Source organism: Rhea pennata, chromosome 3 (assembly GCF_028389875.1).
Source record: "Rhea pennata isolate bPtePen1 chromosome 3, bPtePen1.pri, whole genome shotgun sequence".
Classification (NCBI taxonomy): domain Eukaryota; kingdom Metazoa; phylum Chordata; class Aves; order Rheiformes; family Rheidae; genus Rhea; species Rhea pennata.
This window is the reverse complement of record NC_084665.1, coordinates 10,905,604-10,923,275: the sequence shown is the minus strand read 5'-3', so window position 1 is coordinate 10,923,275 and position 17,672 is coordinate 10,905,604. Positions and strand designations below refer to the sequence as shown.

Sequence of the window (17,672 nt, the reverse complement as noted above, 5' to 3'; positions counted from 1 at the left end):
TATATTTAACCATTAAGAGTTAAAGATATTTAGGATCTCTTTGAGCATGCTGATTAAGTGACATTTTACATAGATATCGAAGATGTAATGTACGTAACATAAACGATCAAAGACATTTACTGTTGTACAGTAACATTTTTCTAGACCATTGCAAGCAGAATGAAATTTTACAAAATCCTAGCATGCAATCTAATCATGCTGCACTTCATGCCTTAAAAACTGCTAGAATCATACTGTATCATCATACTAAAGTGTTTGACTAAAAAAATTAAGATATTAGTGTTACATTTATTTCTTAGTGTTTCCAATATGCAAGTTGTCAGTGTTGTTAGATGGGTTGGCATTCTTTATTTTCAAATAGGCATCACTTCTTTAAAAAGACATCGCACATTCATCCTAAAATTCATTCTGAAATGCTGGATCTTAGAACTGTTAGAGGAATGTAATGACACTTTAGTTGGTACTATAATAAAGTGGCTGTGGTTTGAGGGTTTTTGTTTGTTTGTTTGTTTTTTTAACTACTGCCTTAACACATCCAAACTCTGGACAGTCATATGGAACAGGTTCTCAGTTGTGAAAACTACTGAATGCCGAAAGGACAGATGGTTACGACATAGTTAAAGATAGTACTTTTTAAATTAAAATATCCCTTTAAATTCTGAATTTAAAAGAGAGCTGAAAAAAATTATATATGCTAGAAGTTTTCAAGTAAGAAACCCTTCTTTCAGAGGCAAAGAGTTTTTGAAGTTGTTTGAACATTAAGAACTTTTGTGTCTGAAGTTGTTCCCTGGGAAGTAGTGCTGAGTATTTAAATTCTTTTGTTCTACAGTATAAAGAGCTTAACAACACTGATAACCTTACATTTTCATACAATTCACAGCAGTTTATAGTGGCCTGCTCTTTACAGACGTATAGGTAAAATGGTATACAAACTGGAGGTCAGAATTAAATGTATTCATTGATAGAAATGTGTAATTTGTGTACTCGCTGCTTATATTTAGTATTAGTAGGTTTTCTCAATCAAATAATATTGTAGTTTGATATTTGTTAGCCCATATGTGAGTTTTTTGTGAAAAATAGAATAACAATTCATGCTATACAATATTGTTGTAAGATTGCCCTAATATCTTCATATTATGTTTATTTTAGGTATAATTAGCTCTGAAGCTTTTCGTCTGTGAGTGCTGTGAATAGACGAGATGAAAACTAGCTGGAGTAGGAAGAACTTTCTGCTTGTGGCAGGACTGTCGCTTATAGGTGTCCATGTTGGTAGTATCCTTGTAAACTTAGTTGCAAAAAAATCTGTTCAATCGCATTCAGAAATTAAAAAAGATCGTCGTGAATGAAATAGCTTTCTGCTGCCATTACGTATTTGTCTCACAATAGTATTTAAGCCAGATCTTAAAAAAATTGTGGTGAGCAGCTAAATGATGTAGTTGTTGTACTGTATTACATTTAAAATAATAATCTTTGGCTGTAAAGAATAAAAATGTGCCATTTTAAATGTTAAGTGTTATGAATTTGAGATTCAAGTGAAAACGAAATCTGGTGTTTCATTGGCCAGAATTAAAATCTTATTTTGAAAATGTCTCGTGTTGAAGCTAAAAAGCCTTCATTATGTATTAGTGAACCTTTAACTAAAGATACAGTTCATCAGTCACTATCTGTGCTAAGTGATGTATTGAAATCTTGCTATGGTCCTGCTGGTAGGCTTAAACAGCTCCACAATGGTATGGGAGGCTATGTTTGCACAACTTCACAATCTTCAGCTGTACTCCGTTGTCTTTCTGTCAGTCATCCTGTGTTAAAGGTTTTGACAGCCTCTGTACAGAATCATATAACCCGCTTCAGTGATTGTGGCTTATTTACTGCCATTCTTTGCTGTAGTTTGATTGAAAACTTTAAAAGCATAAACTTTTTGTCTCATACTGTTATTAAAATAAGCAAACATCTTTTGAGCTTATGTACTGACTACCTCAAATCTGAGGCCTGTGGTTGTCGAGTATCTGTGGATTTCAGTAATCTTGAGACTGTCTTTTGTTTGGTACGTAGCATATTAACAAGCAAACCTGCTTGCATGCTTAGTAAAACAGAAGTTGATCATCTCACTACCCTGATTGTAAAGGCTTTTTTACTTACTGTTCCATGTCACGTTGAAACTAATGCTGTTTTAGGAAAGTGTGTAATAGTGCCTGTGAAAGGTAGAAGAGTTGTAGATTCTACAGTTTTTCCTGGACTACTGCTAGAAATACCGGAAAATCAGTTGGCAAAATCACTATCTGTCAAAAGAACTTCTTCAAACATCATCAAGATAGCACTTTTTTGTGTGTCTATGTCAGGAGACTCTTTCAGTCCTGAAGAAGGAAGTATAACAGTCCATCACGGAATTTCTCTAGAAATGTCAGAACTGGATCAGTTACTTAATGTAGGAAAGCAGTTGCTTAATGATGAGATTGGCCTTGTAGTGTGCCAGAAAGTTATTCATCCGTCCTTGAAACAGTATCTGAAAGAGAATCATATTGTCACTGTAGACAGAGTTGGACTACCTATGATGGAGCCCCTGAGTCAAATGACAGGTAAGAAATGAGTTTTAGATGATAAACAAATATTCTTAATGTTTGTCTTATAATAAAAACCTACAAAATATGTGTGATTGTAGGGTAAGAATTCTTATTTCTGTTTTTATCCTACTTCAGCTGCAGAGTAAGAATTGCCATTTAAAGTTTTAAAACTTTTTAAGGTGATCAGTTTTGTGCTGGCCAGCCGTAATGATGACGTAAGTGCACAAGTACTGCCTGCTGCTCGAGGAATGATAGAAATGGAAATCAGATGTAGATTATTTTTAAACTCTATCTAATCAGAATAATGAAATTGCTTCTTTTATCATGAACTATCACTAAATCTTACACTTAGCAAAAACCAACACTATTTTCTAAAGATTTCCTCTATAGATGAAAGTGTTCTGTGAACATACCTTGAAGAACATCTATCATTTAAAAATCTAAGGGGAGAAAAAGTTCATGCTTTGTGAAATACAACAGACAGCTATTCTGATGATAGTAATACATGCTGCTCTCTGCTTTTCTTAATTGAACAGGTTCAAAGCCTATAGCTTCCATATATTCTTTCTCTCCCAGTTGTTATGGCAGTTTGAAGGATGTACGCACTGAGAGTTTTGCCTCAAAACACTTTGTGCATCTAATTCCTAATGACACACTTGTCTGCAGCTTGATGCTCTGTAACAGAAATGACACCACATGGGATGAATTGAAGGTAGGCAAATCTTCCTGAAATATTTCATTTAAAGAAAACATACTTTCAGTGGGGGAAAAAATGAAAGAGGGTAATAGAACAGTATAAAGAGATTTTAGAGAAGGTTTTTCACTACCTTAATGGAGCTTAATTAGAATTTAAGTATGTAAGTTCAAAAAAGGAATTCAGAAACTAGCTCTTTCTGGAATTATGAGAACCTTGAAGTACTCTTGTTCATTTAATGCCTCTATTTTAATCATGGAAGTCATTTAGGTGCAGAAGGTTTTTTTTCACCTATTTTTGAGGCCAGTACTGGAGAAACATTTTCATTCTCATTACTTGATCTATGAGAGGATGAGAAAAAAATTGCCCAGTGAAAGGTCAGCAGGAACACTTGCGACTGTAGTCAAGCATAGCTCTACATTGAATAGTTGCTCTAAAAGTGATACTGTTTGAATTTTATGAACAATTTCCTTTTGTGAAAAAGAATCAGATACAGTATTTCACTTGCACTTTTCAATACAAAATGTGGACAAATAAACATGTTTTGGAAATGCCTCAGCAGATCTATGTTCACACTTGATTCAACTTTACCAAGTATATCCCAGAAGTTACTCAAAAGCCTGTTTCAATAGTTTTTTTATAAATAGGAAAGCCTATTGTGCTATGTGTAATGACAAATTCATACGGTTTTCAGCGTGCCTATGAAACTGCAGAACATGTGTTACAGTTAACCATCAAGGAACCTTTGGCCCTGTTAGGAGGTGGCTGTACAGAAACTCACTTGGCTTCGTACATAAGACACAAGGTACGTAAGGCGTTGTCAGAATAGTAAAAGCTGCTTAACATACTCAGGAAACAAGAACTTAGTTTGTGAAGAAATACTGTTGCAGTTAGAAGACTTGCCTTCAGTATATTAAATTGATAAATGTTGCACATTTATTGTCTGACAAATAATATAAAATATTTTTGAAGTGCTCACTGCTAATGACCCCTGTTTCAGGATTTCTCTCATGTTAATTTTACTGTACTTGTGTACCTTAATGTTGCTTTAGGTATCCATTAATTATAGGAGGTGTTCATTTTTTTTATGAGCTTAACTTAAAATAAAAATGTGTAGAATTTTTGTATTGTGCTAATCGCAACAATTTTTTTAGTTGACTGGTGTGAACAGTGTTGAAAAATTGCAGCAGTACTGTATGTATTTGATTAAAATTATCTATTTTTGTAAAACTTTTCTAATTTTCTGTTGATTTTTGTTTGTTTTTTAGAGTTGTAATCTGTCAACTAGCAGTTTTAAAGATATAGAGTGTTCTCAGACACAATACCAATTGGTTGCTGATGCTTTTTGCCGCTCACTGGAGTCTGTAGCTTGCTCACTGAATCATGATGATGGAGACATTTTTACAGACATGGTTTATGGGCACTGTTGGTTTGTTCCATCAGGTTTTTCTTCCGTCTCCAGCTGGTCAGATTTAATTTCAAAATGTGGCTGTGGGATTAACAATAACACTTCAAATCTCAATTGGAGGGTTTTGCAAAGCCAGTTTAGCTCTCCTGTTCTACAGAGCTGCCCTAAAGAGTCTTCAGTAAAAGCTACTGACTTTCTGATACTGGACTGTTTCGCTGCAAAATGTAGTGGCTTACAAGTAGCTGTGGAGACAGCCAATTTGATCTTAGATATTTCATGCATAATTGAAGATCAAAATTAGTCTGTTATGTGAACTGTACTGCACAGCAAGCTACTTACTTGAAAGCATGGTAATTCATAACACGTTAAGATACACTTACGAACAGTCAGAGTATGTACAACAGACAAATTTTAAACATTGTTGGCAGTTAAGTGCTTTTCTGATTCTTAATCTACTTTGCCTTGTAGCCTTTTCAAATATTTCTTTTGTTTGAAACTGCTGAATGATTAGCCAAGTATATAGTGAATCATAGTAACGTGATAGAGTAGTCCAAGTAGTGTATTCAGACCAGTGAATGACACTTCAAAAATTATGAATTTCTTACATGCTTGCAGGAGATTTGAATGTTCTCTTTCAATATATTAATACTGAATTTAAGGTGATCCACTTAACATTCTCCATATATTATGCAAGTGTTGAATGTCTTAGCTCTGGTCTCTTCTGAGGAATGCGGAAAATTTTATTGAGTTGATGAGGAAACATACGTTAAGGATTAGACTTTATATAGTCTCAACGAAAGCTTTACACATTCAAACACGCTATTGTATTGCAGCAAGATATTTATCATTGGTAGTTTTAGTTTCGTGAGTAAAAAATGAGTGAAGTCCTTGGCAGATACCATGAGCCACTTTTCTTATTTTCAAATTTTGTTCTGAAGATCTTGTAACTTTATACATTTCCTGTTCCTTAATTGCTGCAAGATTTTTCCAATCGTATAAGTAACTTAACAAGGTACTAAAATTTAACCTCAAGATCTTAAGGTAGCAGGTAATGGAAGACTTGAAAAGAAATGGCAGACTGATTGTGGGGGAAGGGAGAAGACTTTTGTACAGTGAAATTTCACTGCTTTCTGTGGAATACATGGCAGTTTGTAAATAACGATGTTTTTATTTTTAGCAAAGGTGCAAGTAAGAATGTTCTGCTTTCAAGGAACTGAATGTACTGAATGGTCTGTACGTAGCTTTTCTTCTAATGCAATAAGGCTTTAAGCTGCTGTGGCTTGTTCTGATCTTTAAATAAAGCTGTAGACTGAAACTTGCCTTTTTTCATTTCTGCTTGCATGCAAAATCAAAAGGGGTATTAAAGTTTCTTGTTTAAGTTCATTTTTTTATCTCTTTTCTTCTCCCTCTTTGTTTTCCAATACCAAGGGTCAAGTGGAGAAGCCAAGAAGGTCTTACTAGTCTGCTTATCTGTTTCCTGGTCTCCTAAGTTTTTAGTATATGTACTGAATATAAATAGTGAAATTCTATTTTGTATAATTCAATTTTGAAATGCGTAATTAAAAGGTCTGAAAAGTTCTATTTTTTACATAGTTTTTTTTTTCATTTTTAGGGGTATAAAATTTCATTTCATCACTGTAAAAAAAATGAAGCTATTTAGATTTCTGTATCTTTAACTGAAGTGATAGTTTCAGTGCTGTAGGACATCAGTTGGAAGTTTGTGAAAAAATATTGCAAGCATTAAGACGAAGACTGTTTAAAATTACTTAAAAAGAATGTTTTTATCTATTGATCCTTCTATGTACTTTGAAACATATGAAAACATCAAGAATAATGGAGCTAAATGATGGGTGTATATTTTAAAACACAGAAGAATCTTGGTGATATGTCAGTTAATGATGAGTCTCTAACACAGAGTACCAAATTAAGAGTATTTTAATTTCTGTAATAGCAGCTTGTCATGCAGTGCAAAAATGTTGAGTTTAGAGTACGACTGTTAAGGGAAAATTAAAGCAACGTTTAAGTAGAAGTAGTTGGTAGTATCCACTTGTCTTGGTATCTAAAGTTCAGTTTACAGCCACTGTAAAACAACTGAGTTGCTTTTAAGTCTAATCAGTTTTAAGAAAATCAATATAGTTAGAATATTCTGAAAGCATTTGGAAAACTTAGCAAAATGTAGCATGTTATTGCCTAAAATATTTTAATAATAGCAAAATGAAAATTTTCTGAGGTAGAGCAAATTTTCGGTTAGATTTAATTTTTGATGGGTAGGTAAATATTCATGTAGACCTGACCCAAACAAAGATTCTGTCATGTGTAAGTATATTTTCAATAACAATCAATTTAACTGTCCCAATGTGACTGAAAAGAAGGAGGAATGAGCAGTTGGCAATCTATCTTATGAGTGGTTTTGTTCAGTTTTCAGTTGTGCTACAGCGTTCCTATAACTTCTAATGGGTAACTTGGGTAATTTTGACTCTGAATCTAAGAGCATCATGAAAATAACTCTGCTCCTCTCCCATGTTTTATGATATAATGTTTTTTTAGGTGCAAAAAGGGCAATTTCTTCCCTGAATTTTGGGATGGGATTCACAAAATGAAATGTCCCCATTTCTAAGTCCTTTGAGAAGCTGCTATGGTTTTATTCCCTTGTTCTCCTTGAAATTTGAAGACTGTTCTGCAGGACAAGTTGGCACTACACAGTTATTACTAGAGGTGTTTTTTGATCATGACCTCAGTCATGCCTATTGCCTTCCAGAGTTTGCTCAGGGTTATTAATTTTAGAACATAGAGTTTTGTGGGTGAGGAGTTCTAAATAAGATCCAGTTGTTAAAATGAAAAATTGTTTGTTATATGGGAACAGAGAAATAGACAATTTGGAACAAACTTGAATCCTTATTAAAAGCAGGCATTTCACTAAAGGAAGTTTGTCCAGGATCTGTATAGCCTCCTGGAAAACTGATCTTCTAGGAAAAACTCCCCTGTGCTTTCTGCATATGAACCACAAGGCTTTTTCTCTCTCTCCCCCGCCCTGAAACTCCAAGAGCACCATGTTACTGTAGCTAACACTAGCCTAATTCATTGCCTTATCTGTTTAGTGTACATCCAGAGGAGTGTGAATTTGTAGTCCTACACAGGAATGGTTGAACTTGAATTACAAGCATTATCTCACACCTCAGAAATTCTTACTGCACCGTGTATGTCGTCTTAGTGTGCACTCTGCATGTGTTTCAGACCATATCCTCATATCATGTTAAATGATGCAGATCCTCAAAGACAGAGTAGAAATGGATTTACGAGCTTGGGAAATCTAACCTGTTGTATCAGTAGGATAATACTGAGTATTCTGAGAAGCATTCAGGCATTTCTAGGCTAACCAACTATCACAGCTTTTGTTCTCCCCATGTAAGGAAGAAAAGAATTTATTGTTGCTAGAGCTTGTAAGAAGAATACTGCTTGAAGTATCGCAAGTGCAGCAGAGCATCTGCAAAACATAATTCACCTTACCCCAAAACCAAACTTTTAAGTTTTACTTGTGCCCCTAGTTTGCTGTGCTGAGCAGCAAAATGTAGCATATTTTCAGCAGCATTAAATGACTCGTATAAGTACTATACTCTTCAGTCTCAGAAAAAATCCGTATCTGTATGTGTGTCAGTGTCATAGGAAGAACTTTTTTAAACTGGATTTGCTTTTACTATTGGTCTGAGATCAAGATGCAGAAATAGTCTGTTTTTATTGCAAAAGAGACTACTTCCAGCAAGCTCATAAATTATGCAGATAGGCTTTGTGAGAAGTCGGTAGCTAACCACATTACAATATATTTCTTTATTTCTAGAACTGGAGTATCTTTAACCAGAGCTAATATGAGTTATTTATGCTTGCTTATCAGCAAAGAGTGGTTGCATAGTACTAGTTAACTTTATGGCCAGTAGCACTCTGATCTTAACTTCACAGTTACAGAATACCTTTGCTTCCTGTCTACATCCATTATCCTATAAAAATTAGTCATGTCTAGTATAAGCCCAAGAGTATAAAAGATTTTTTTTATTACTTTATACTGAAAGCAGAAGTGGGCTTGCACTGTAAATACAGCCACCGTGTCTTCAGTCCATACACCAATCTGATTAGTTGCAGAATAAGTTCTAGCATTGGCCAGGTTGCTTTGTATCATCAACTCTGCTGACTTCCCTTATTTTTGACCTGGATTTACATTAAGTATGTGCAAATAATCTGTAGACATACTTCCTGCAGATTCTAATACCTTACTACTAAAATATTCTATATAAAATTGAACTTTCAAATGTGGTTACACACCTAAACCTTTTGTTCAAGCTTTCATCGTTTATCTTGAAGGCCACAGCTGTGTCTAGTCTGGGTTTTCCAGATTGACTATTGGTGTCTTTGTTATTTTCTGTTCTAGCAACATTAGATTTCTTCAATAACACATTAAATACTATCATCTTACTCTCATAACACTATTACATGTTGTCCACTAAGCGTTGGCTTGGCAGTATACTGCAACACAACAGCTGTTTCTTACCTGTAGCTTTCTTATTTTATTTAATATGATTTAGTCTTTTACAAACAGAGAAGCTAGACAAACCCTTCTCAATCTTCAAAAATTATCCTTAGTTACTCCAGTCTGTTATAGCTGGTGAGTACTGGGTAGAGAAAATAAGAGGTTGGGGTTAAACTAGTTTCACAGTTTGTAGCAATGACTCAGATGGACTCTGAGTCATCATTGTTTTGGTGTGAGACTAAGAGGAGTCTCTGCTAATAAACAGTATACTTAAGAGTTGCAACTGATTTTCAGGGAATAGTAGGGACTATTGTAATTTTAATCAAATTGAAAAGACTTCGTGAGTTTGAGAGTCAGAAGTGAGTATCATTATTCTCTGATTTATTTCTCTGTGTTAATGTGTATCAGTGGGTACTAAGCTTTAACAGAGATTGTATTAGGGTTACTAGTAGGGCTAGGATCACTTTTGAGAACCTAAAGCCTCCAAAGTCTTGATATTTATGGGACTTGGCATATTCCAGGGAATTCCAGGACCTCAAGATCAGTGGAAGCTGCCCAAGCTGATGCACTGTGTAGCTACAGAGTACTCTACAGAATTGGGAAGGGACTAGAGTTAGGGATAGGACATGTACAGTGCAAGTGTTGCTTTCCTGGGTGATCTGCAAATACCAAAGAGAGTAATCAGTCTTATGTGACTAGTTCTCTCTGTATCTGTGGGCGTTTCTCCACTGCTACATAGAATGGTTTATGGCATGGTTAATGGTAGGTGTAGGAAAGTAAGGCACTAAAAGTCTGAGTATCAGCAGGGTCTTGTGGATTTGAGAGAGAGGGTGGGAGCACATTGGATTACAAGTGCACTTTTGAGGGTAAATCTTCCAACATGCTGTCTCCTGTTTTGTATTGTGGAGCAGCATCTGACCAAATGGACTGGATTCATTTTGGATGATGCCAACTGGAAGACGAATGCCAGGCACTTAAGTAATAAGCTCCAAGTGCTAATGGGTCCATGGTCCACAGGACCAAACTAGAACTAGTCAGAAGTATATGGTGTAGCTGTAGGGTCCTCAGCACCAACAGTTTAATTGTGCAAAATCAGCTCCTATACGTCCTCCTTATTTGCTGATACAGATGTTTCTAGAGGCTACCGGAGCCAAATGCTAAGGAAATACCCTCTAGTTTCCAAATATTGCTTGTCACTAACACATTATAGTCTGATGGGTTGTGCTTTCCTTTATTTATAAGGAAGGCAGGAACTTGAACTATGGTGGTATTCAGATGCTGAAGAGCAAAAATACAGCAGATGATAGAAAAGGTCATTAGGAAAGCAGAACACTTGCAGATGTGGGCAGAATATGATGGGTAGCAGAAGAAAAACACATCCGACAAGGGAAAAGCTGGTAGGAAAAATGAACTTTGGCAAAACTTGTTGGGTTACAGAAATGCCTCAGAAAAAGCAGTTTTGTGAGCGCTCTTTGTGTTTGATGTTGAAGACCATGGAAAAATTGCCAATTTAAAAAAAAAACTTGAGGAAAAAAAATGAGCTAACAAAGAGCATTAAGCGTTAGCAAAGCCTAAGAGCCAGAAGAAGTACTGGAAAAAGAAATTGTTCTGTTTGCATAGTGAGCACTTCAAGAGACATACATGCTGCTTCTGGAGGTCAACCAACGAAAAGGAGCAACCTGTGGCAAAAACATAAATTTATTGGTTGTGCCTTGATAAGAATATAAAGTGTGGCTCCTGATGAGGGTTATCTAGGGGAGCTGTAATACACCACTGATCTCATTTAAAAGCCAGATCACTTAATGCTGTTGCTGTTATCTGGAAATGTTTGTACTAAGTAAGCAAGGAGGATAGTTAGATTGATCTTGAAGTTAGAAAAAAAAAAAAAAAAAGACTTCAGTGAAGTAGAAATTGATATACTAACCTGCTAATGTTTGAGAGGTTAGAAAGTTTTGGGGTGTTTGGGTGTTTCTTTTTGTTGTTTGCTAGGATCTACTCATAAAGAAATGAGATCTTGTCTTGAAGGTGTGCTTAGAGACAGGAACTTCCTAACCTGATAGCCTTCTGGGAAGCCTGAGGAGGAGAAATATCTTTGGAGAAGTGGAATTATATGGGAATTAACTTGGAACAGACCATGAACTGCTTTATGTAGGATACTCAGCTGGAATTCTGCAGGACAGGGGAAGATTATTGGCTTGTGCCTGAAAAAGTCTACTTAAGCATGGTCTAAAGGTAGATAGCAGAGCATATGTAATACAGCTGAAGGATCAAAGAAGGGCTCCACCTGTGCTGTATGAATGTGGTAATCTAAGAGGTGATTCAAAAAAGTGAGTTTTTTTGATGTTTACTTTGCTCTGAGACAGTGTCCGCTAATCTGAGATACGTGGCATGGGTGAGAACTTATGCTAACCTCTTTTTTCTTTTTTGTTTGCTGTTACGTTACTCTTGCTCCCATTTAAGCAGGCAAGCAAGCAAGCAATGCAATGCTTCTTGCATAACTAACAAATACAGGGCAAGTTCTTCACTTGTTTTTTATATGCCATAACCCTAGATCCTGTTTTTTCATCTTTGCTGTGATCAGGCTAACAAATAACTAAAAAATAAAAACAAGGATGAGGAAAAGAAAATTAGATTTCTAAATTGTGCTTAGGTTCCTTTTGTGCATTCAAAATAATGATCCTAAAAGTGTCTGCTCAAGCACTGTCTATCTTTCTATTGCTTAGACTTCATACTTTTCTGTGTTCAGTATTATAGTTACTTCTGTGCTTGATGTTTGGCTTAAGTATGACCTCTGAATTATCTCTGGTCTTGAGCTGTTCTGTCGTGATATTTTACTTGTAAACGTGAATTTGACCGTAAGCTACACCTGTTCAATATTGTACATGATTGCTGAAAAAGAGTATGGTATGGTAACTCAAATGTGCTAATGTTTCCCAGTTGGGAACATCTCTGAGTGAAAGCTGCTCTCAGCTTAAATTAATTAGGAATTGATTAATCAGGGAGTAGCTAAGACAATGGAAGATGTCCTTGCTTTTTCTTACCTTTGAAAATAAACTATTTCATATGTGTCAGTAACTAGAAGAATATAATACAAAATGCATAAAGTGGAATACTCAAGCCTCACCATGAATAATCCAGTGCTTTTTATTGGTATGATGAAGGTCTTTCTGATGTTGTATTCATATCCAAAGCTAAACAGCAGAGAAATTGGTTTTCGCTAATGAGAAATGCTGTGTAAAATCTTCCTTTGAGTACTGAAATATTTACAGTATCAAATAAGCTATATGCTCTTCTTTGGAAGAAGAAAAATTCTTTATCTATAGAAGAGCTATATGCATTTGATGTCATTGTGAATGTAAAATCTCTTAAAGAACTACTTTATATTAGTGTTCAAATGAACAGCAGCATTTTGAGAGGAAAAAAACCCAAGTAAATTGAGTCTCATTTTCAGGATTTAAGATAATAGTTCCATTACATCTGTTTAGTCAAAATGGCTGCTAAATAAAAAGTCTTTTTCTTAAAACTGCATGCTAAACAGCAGATGTCACTCCAGTCTTTCTGTATGTGGGCCAGAGATTCTTCTTTGCTCCTACATAAGAATAACGTATGCATGGCATTACTGCTTACATTTAATACAGCATACGCTAAGAAATAGTTGTAATACATTATAGAATTTCTGAGGTTAATCATAGATTGCTAGTTTACATCCTAGAAAAACATTCTGTTTCTGAACTATATCCATTTGGAGCTGTGCATGTTGGCAAGGGCTGGAATCAATTTATGATGATACAGGCAATAGTAGTAATGCATACCATTCTCTAGTAGATGTCTTATGTTTAAGACAACGCTGTTATTCATTAATCGAGGAAAAATATACAGCATTATGACTGAATTGTTCTAAGCAATTGCTTTGGGACTGTGTTATTAGAGTTGCTAAATTCAGAATGAAGTTAACCTTTCAAGCAAACTACAGCAAATAAATGAAAGCTATATTACAATTGCTAGCTATAGTAGCAATTCATATATATATATATATATATTTATATATAAAAGCCTAGAAAGGAAATCTTAAATTTTTGCATAGTGGTTTATTAAGTTTGCACATGTTGTATGACTTCTTATATAGTACATATGGGTCAAAATTCTCTTAGCAAAGTGTCTAAAATTAATTTTCTACATTACATACTTAAGGATCATAATATAAGTTCAACCTGATTTTTTTGGCTTAACATCAACAAACTCTATAGTAGTTGCTGCAAGTATTCAGTGTAATCTTGAGAATGCTACTCTTGGGGTGGGGGGGGGGAGGAGTTTGGTTGGTTGTTTTGGGAAACTGATACATGTCTAAAGCCTGCCTCGAGCTCCTTTGCTGTCAGTTCTAAAGACACTGGAGCAGAAAGCAAGGTACTTTCATTTTATATGTTACTCTTTTTTTGCTTAAAACCCTTACTTTAGGGATATGTTTGTCTAAATCTAGCATCTGAATGTAAGGGAAGTAAGATGGAGTAGTTCTTAATTTTGAACAAAAGTTTTACAGTATCAAAATGCACTTCTTAGGTAAATACCTGTGGTATTTTGTTAATTTTTTTTTCTCACATATGTCTTTGAGGAAGGGACATCACAGTTTTGCTTTTTTTCTGTTTTCTGTTTTTTCTTTTTTTTTTTTTTTTTTTTGGGGGGGTTCTGTTTAAGAAATTTAAGACTAAAGAGTCTCTGTTGTTCCGGAAGGTGAAAGCTTAGAAATTGCAGGTATCTTTGATGTAAAGTTGTTGTTATTATTTTGTATGTGTGTATGATTGAATCTAAGTTCAATCCTCAGTCACTGGGGTGTTTTCTTTTCTTTTCTTTCTTTCTTTTTTTTTTTTTTTTTCCCCTCCCCAGATTTGGGTCTTAGTAACACAAAAGTTCTATTGTTTTAAGCATGGATAGCCTCTTCTCCAGTAAGTTCATAGTCTGAATTGTGTTGCTTGGTCTTGGTATTTTATAAAACTTTGGATTTTCTTTTTCTCTCCATGTTTAAATCCTAATTTTTTTGGAGTCTTGCGTTATGTGTTTGTTTGTTAAATTTTACAGAAAGATCTCAATGGGGTTCTTGTTTGTTTTAGCAACAGAAAAGAGTTCCCACATGTGAACATCTATCCCTCATCATTGCTGGGGTAAAATGTGAATATTTGGAGGAAAAAAAACCATACTGTGAAGGGTCAAGTCATGAAGTGATTGAAGAGATCCATTTAAAACATCCCATTTAAAAGAAATAATGATAAGAAAATATTTTTAGACATTAGTCATGATTTTTTGGGAGAAAATTAATTGGGTGATATTTGGCAGTTCCATAGAAGTACATATGAGCAGTAGCTCAAAATTGTAGGGGCGTAATTGCTGACTGTGATGTACCTAGTCTCTGAAAATCATCCATGTGAGCTGAACAAAAAATAAGACTTTACATTTCATTGAGCTTTGCTAGGTATAGTTCCACCTCTGAGATAAGAGGGATGAGTTCATTTTGCCTGAAACTTTGCTTAGTGAAGGGTGTCAGAGATGGTCACTTTTTTAACAGGTTAATACTCAACCTCTCTTGAATATGTCTACCAATTTCAAATGGACTGCTTCTAGTACTAGGAAATGACTTTATTTGCCTCTTTAAGGACTTTTTCAGGGTGGTTTGGTCATACACAGCAGCTGTTGTAAGCTGCCTGAAACATAATATTAAATGATTCAAAATGAAGCTGCAAATCTGCTTGAGAGTCATATTTTTCTGTTCTGCTGTGGGAACTTGTAGAGAGATGACCTGGCTTGCTATGAGTTTTGCCTTCAATTCATCACTGCCTTGCCATTGCTAGAATTCCAAATCTTTCATATTTATCTGTATTATACTGTCCGTAGAATATTTGTCTGCCTAAATGATGACTAAGAATGGTGAGTGGCAGATATGGCAGTAATTGTAAGGCACAAAATAGATTCCATAGCTGCAATAAATAGGATTCTAGAAACAGCCAAGAAATGCAGAGGAGCAAGTGGATTTGAAGCCATTGGCCAGAATATTGTTTTTGTACAAGGAGGGGGAAAGCACTCAATTTTATCATAATTGTGTAGAAAGGCTCCTTGAATAGAGAATTATAGTGATATCTCCAGATAATAAAAACACAGAATAGCTTGTGTGAGTGCATGTAGGAAGATTACTCTGGTTTTCATTTTGCTGTTAGTGAAAAGAAAATCTAGACAGAAGATTGGTACATTGCGTATGTGATGCAGTAAGATTCAACTTTATTTGGTAAAGATCATCAAACAAACCACATCCAGTGTGCTTAGCACTTGCATTCAGGAATGTACTGTCAAGAACTGGACTGAATTCCTGTATAGCTTTACTCATTTATAGCTATCTCTATTCAGGAAAAAAAAGGATTGGTAGTATCCAGGAATCTGGCGTCAGGAGAAGTCCAACTGAAAATGTTTATCCTTTCCCTATTCAAGAATTTTTGTGAAGAGTGCCTTCCTAAAGACTTGTAGCTGCAGTCAGAAGGTGGGAATTGGCTGTGCTGCAGGAGCTCACACTAGCTTGTATCAGTTTCTTTTAGCCTTGAACAATGTGCCAGGCATCCAGCTGGAGAAAATTGCCATAGTTTTATGGACTCCTTGGTGTGCGACAGCTAGAATCACTGAGATTCTGGCCTTTTCAAGCTTAAAAACACTAGCATGTTTAGTTTTCTTTTGAATAACTGATTAGGTATGTTCTGATGTTCCAAAAGCACTTTTTTTTTTTTTTTTTGGAGGGATTACACTCTCCTATATGATATCCAGTGGTTTGCATGTTAAGAAAAACTGTAAAGCTGATTTTGTTTAAATTTTTAGAAAGGGAAATATTCAAAATTTTAGCTTAATCATAGAAATATAAAGGATGACACCCTCCTAGGAGTCTCTCGGCTATCTGCTCTTTGTCTCAGCAGTGTGAAGCAGTCTGTCGTTTTTCCCCCCACTATGCTGAGTATTTGGTGTCTGTTTCTTGATGCTGTTTATGAATATGAAAGGTGCAAAGCAAAGTACAGACCAAAAAGATGATCCCTGTCTTCAGAAGATATGGTTGAAGATGAGACAAAGTAAAAAGTCTGGGATGAGATATAGATTCGTATAGACAGTTGTCTTTAGTCTGTACAGTGGCCTATAAGTGCTTGGAAAGAATTATAAGGAATAGTAAGGACTCTGCTAGAAGCTATGAGAGTATTCCAGGAATCAGTAATTTAAGGACTTTCCGGGCCAGACTACGTCTGGCTTGCTATTTTAATAGGCACTGTTAGACCTGTTTCTCAGTTACAGCTGAATGTTTGGGCTTTTTAGGTATTTCTCTATTGGGAGCCACCTTTTCTTTAAATTTGGCTCAGAAGAAAATAAGCAGATGAAGCATCAAGTGCTCAGTTAAGATTTTGGATCTACAAAGGAACAACTCTAGGGTTTAACTCCACTAAAGCCATTGTGAAAATATTTAAATGGCAGGATGAGATATAAAAGTGTTTTTTATGGCCTGTCTCTAGTTAAGATTCTGCATCATGCCTTAGAGAGAAAGATTTTCAGATTATTCTTTGGCCATGAGCTCATGGAGATCGTTTTTGTCTGCTTGAGGGACAAAATGGGAGGGCTGAGCTTAAGAGCCAAACATTGTGTAAGAGTAGAGAAAGATATCCAGAAAATGCGTGTCTGTCTTAAATTCTCCAGATGTTCCTATTCTTCTACCCACTGATACTGAATCCTGTATCTTCTATAGCTCATACAATCAGATAAGTCATAACACTGAATACATAATATTTGCAGATGAAGTTGCCTAGGGAATATATTTCATAGTAAATGCGCTCCAGATTGGCTAACTGTTCTGCAATAGCATGTATTAAAATGATTTAGGTTCCTCGTGCCTAAATGTCCGCATTGCTCAAAGTAACAAATGTGTTATAGCAAGCATGCAAAATAGTAAAACGCCAATTCAAAAATCCAATTGCAAAGCACAGTGCAGGCTAGACAAGCCACCCTAATGCAGTACTGTCCTATGCAGTGGGAGCAGCCTTGAATTGTTTGTAATGCAAGTGCTAACCACAAGTGCCCCAATCGTGAATTTAACATATTTTCTTTTTTTTTTTTTTTTTTTTAGTGTACATGGAGAAATAAGATATGGAGCATTTTCTGGTGAAATAATACAATAAAATAAACCCTATTGCTTTCTGGGGGTGAAAGAAGTTAGGAGAGACCCATTTAAGAGTTGTCAGTGTTTTCCTGATATTCATCTGAATCAAGATAAATCCTTGTGCTGTGTGATAATATCTTGTAGTCCATGGGAGTGCCCTGACTATCAGGCTGAATCTTTTGAGACCAGGAACATGTATTTCAGATTTCTATTTTTTTTTTTAAAGTTCTCCACCAGGTCCAACTGTTTGCATATAAAATAAGGAGCAGACTTGATTAGATAATCCTTACAACAGAGCAGGTGTACGAGATGCAGCTTCCCTA

General features: G+C 35.4%; 2 protein-coding genes across 2 annotated transcripts; both read left to right on the top strand.

Moving 5' to 3' along the window:
- Window positions 1–1,199: 1,199 nt before the first annotated feature.
- LOC134138213 (uncharacterized) lies at window positions 1,200–1,352 on the top strand. Its single transcript, XM_062571556.1, has one exon. The coding sequence runs from the start codon at window positions 1,200–1,202 to the stop codon at window positions 1,344–1,346; it is 147 nt and encodes a 48-aa protein (XP_062427540.1). The 3' UTR covers window positions 1,347–1,352.
- A 233-nt stretch (window positions 1,353–1,585) lies between these two features.
- MKKS (MKKS centrosomal shuttling protein) lies at window positions 1,586–5,978 on the top strand. Its single transcript, XM_062571545.1, has 4 exons — window positions 1,586–2,576; window positions 3,098–3,273; window positions 3,950–4,060; window positions 4,524–5,978. The coding sequence occupies exons 1-4, from the start codon at window positions 1,586–1,588 to the stop codon at window positions 4,962–4,964; spliced, it is 1,719 nt and encodes a 572-aa protein (XP_062427529.1). The 3' UTR covers window positions 4,965–5,978.
- The last annotated feature ends 11,694 nt before the right edge of the window (window positions 5,979–17,672 follow it).

Bases quoted from the DNA above. Each gene is read 5' to 3' on its own strand.
- LOC134138213 (XM_062571556.1), top strand. From the start codon at position 1,200: ATGAAAACTAGCTGGAGTAGGAAGAACTTTCTGCTTGTGGCAGGACTG.
- MKKS (XM_062571545.1), top strand. From the start codon at position 1,586: ATGTCTCGTGTTGAAGCTAAAAAGCCTTCATTATGTATTAGTGAACCT. The intron at 2,577-3,097 runs GTAAGAAATGAG...TTAATTGAACAG, and splicing joins GCCCCTGAGTCAAATGACAG to GTTCAAAGCCTATAGCTTCC. The intron at 3,274-3,949 runs GTAGGCAAATCT...TACGGTTTTCAG, and splicing joins CCACATGGGATGAATTGAAG to CGTGCCTATGAAACTGCAGA.